A 1,626-nucleotide genomic window follows, 5' to 3' on the forward strand; every position below is an offset into this window, starting at 1 on the left:
ATAGGCACTTCCTGTTGCCTGTTATGGTGACTTGTCAAATCGGAGCTCCACTGATAATGGTTTTTCATACTTCTTACACGTGTTCAACTATAAGTGGACCTACTTAGAGTTCATTAAACTAACTCACAGCAGATTTTATGAAACTGACAAATAAGAGTTCCCAACCTTAGGCTTGACCAATTCAGAGTTGAGGATTTTAGTCTGGGTTTAAACCTGCTTTGCAAAACAGACTCCTCTTGGATGTAGCAGGTTTGATTTTGCTCTTATCAGCTCTGTTTCAGGCCTTTGGTATGGGCAGGTTCTAGTATCATTGGCTTGGTCAAGCAATCAATAAGCTGCACCAAGGCAGTCGAGGTCGGAGAAGGAGATGAAGAAACTTCTGCCAGAATTTTATACCGATGTGGTCGTGGATTTTCCAGAAATATAAGTAGACTGAAGCAAAAAAAGAAAAAAGAAAATAACATATTTAGTTGACATTCTCTGTATGGCTCTTCATATTCTCTCAACTGAGAGGTGACATATTAAAAATACAATCTTTACATACAATTTCCAGATTTAAAAAAATACTTAGTTATCTACTGGCAGGATAACTTCAGCAGACGGAAAAGTGGGAGATTTGAGATAAAGTTAATTTGAACAGATTTTTAAAAAAAGCCTGTGCGGTCGAGAGTTTGTATTGATAAAGAGATGATCTACTGCTCATAAATTAACTAAATTAGTGTATTCTCAAGATATCGTCCAACATTTTTTGACATGTCATATTTGTTTGACAAGTAAAGAATTACAATTTTTATCGGAAGAAAAGATATTGCTTACCTCAGGTACTTCATTCACTGTATTAGCTCTCCTTTTTCTTTTCCCTGAAAGCCAATACAAAGAAAAATGTTAAGTAATTTGTAGTGAAAGAAACCACGGACTTCCTCAAACTGTTAGGACTCCAGTCTGTGTGGTCTGTGTGTTTGTGTGTTTGTCTTCCTTCCTCCACCAGGTGGCGCCTGGTTCTGATTCTCCTCCTCACACACCTGCAAGGGGTTACCTCGTTAACGGAGTGTTCTTAAGCTGCTGACTGCCACTACCTCAACGCCAGAGTGTTTGCCAGTTTTGGGTACTATAGCCAAGCTGAGTTTTGCTGAGTCAAACTGAGTTTTTGTCAACCTGATTCTTAACATTGTTTTTCGTCTTTGCCTCTCGGCAGGAAGTCATCCTGCAAACTGGATTTTTCAGACCTTCTCTCCCTGGAAGGATCAACTGAGCTTCAAACTGATGTTATGCCATATGCCATGATCATACTTTTTGGACAGTGGGAACCAGTGTCCATATTTCATCCTGATAAGATGACCAGAGGAGAGAACGCAGCTTTGGTGGATAACAGCTGGGGGAATTCAGCAACCCCCCCCCCTTTTTTCAGCAAAAGCAGCCACCAGCAAGTCACATGGGAGCCACCAGAGGTGTGAAAACCTACCCCCTCCCTGTGAAGTCAGAGAAAACCACAGAGCACGCAGGATTCTGCCTCTTTTGCCTCTTTTGCTCTTCTGCTGCAGCACCTCTCTCCTGGTCCCTTCTGCTCCTGCGCTCAAAGCTGGGGCCCACTGTGGCCCACAGTCGAGATGCGGGCCCCAGGGGAAC

General features: G+C 42.4%; 1 protein-coding gene across 1 annotated transcript in view; it reads right to left on the reverse strand.

The window, feature by feature from the left end:
• LOC107092345 (SLAM family member 5-like) overlaps nt 1-1,626 on the reverse strand; it is a 17,925-nt gene that overhangs the window by 4,958 nt on the left and 11,341 nt on the right. The window contains exon 5 of the mRNA XM_015386781.1: nt 817-860. Coding sequence (XP_015242267.1) covers nt 817-860 — 44 coding nt within the window. The remainder of the gene's footprint in view (nt 1-816; nt 861-1,626) is intronic.

This window comes from Cyprinodon variegatus, unplaced genomic scaffold, assembly GCF_000732505.1.
Source record: "Cyprinodon variegatus isolate N-32 unplaced genomic scaffold, C_variegatus-1.0 Scaffold17, whole genome shotgun sequence".
Classification (NCBI taxonomy): Eukaryota; Metazoa; Chordata; class Actinopteri; order Cyprinodontiformes; family Cyprinodontidae; genus Cyprinodon; species Cyprinodon variegatus.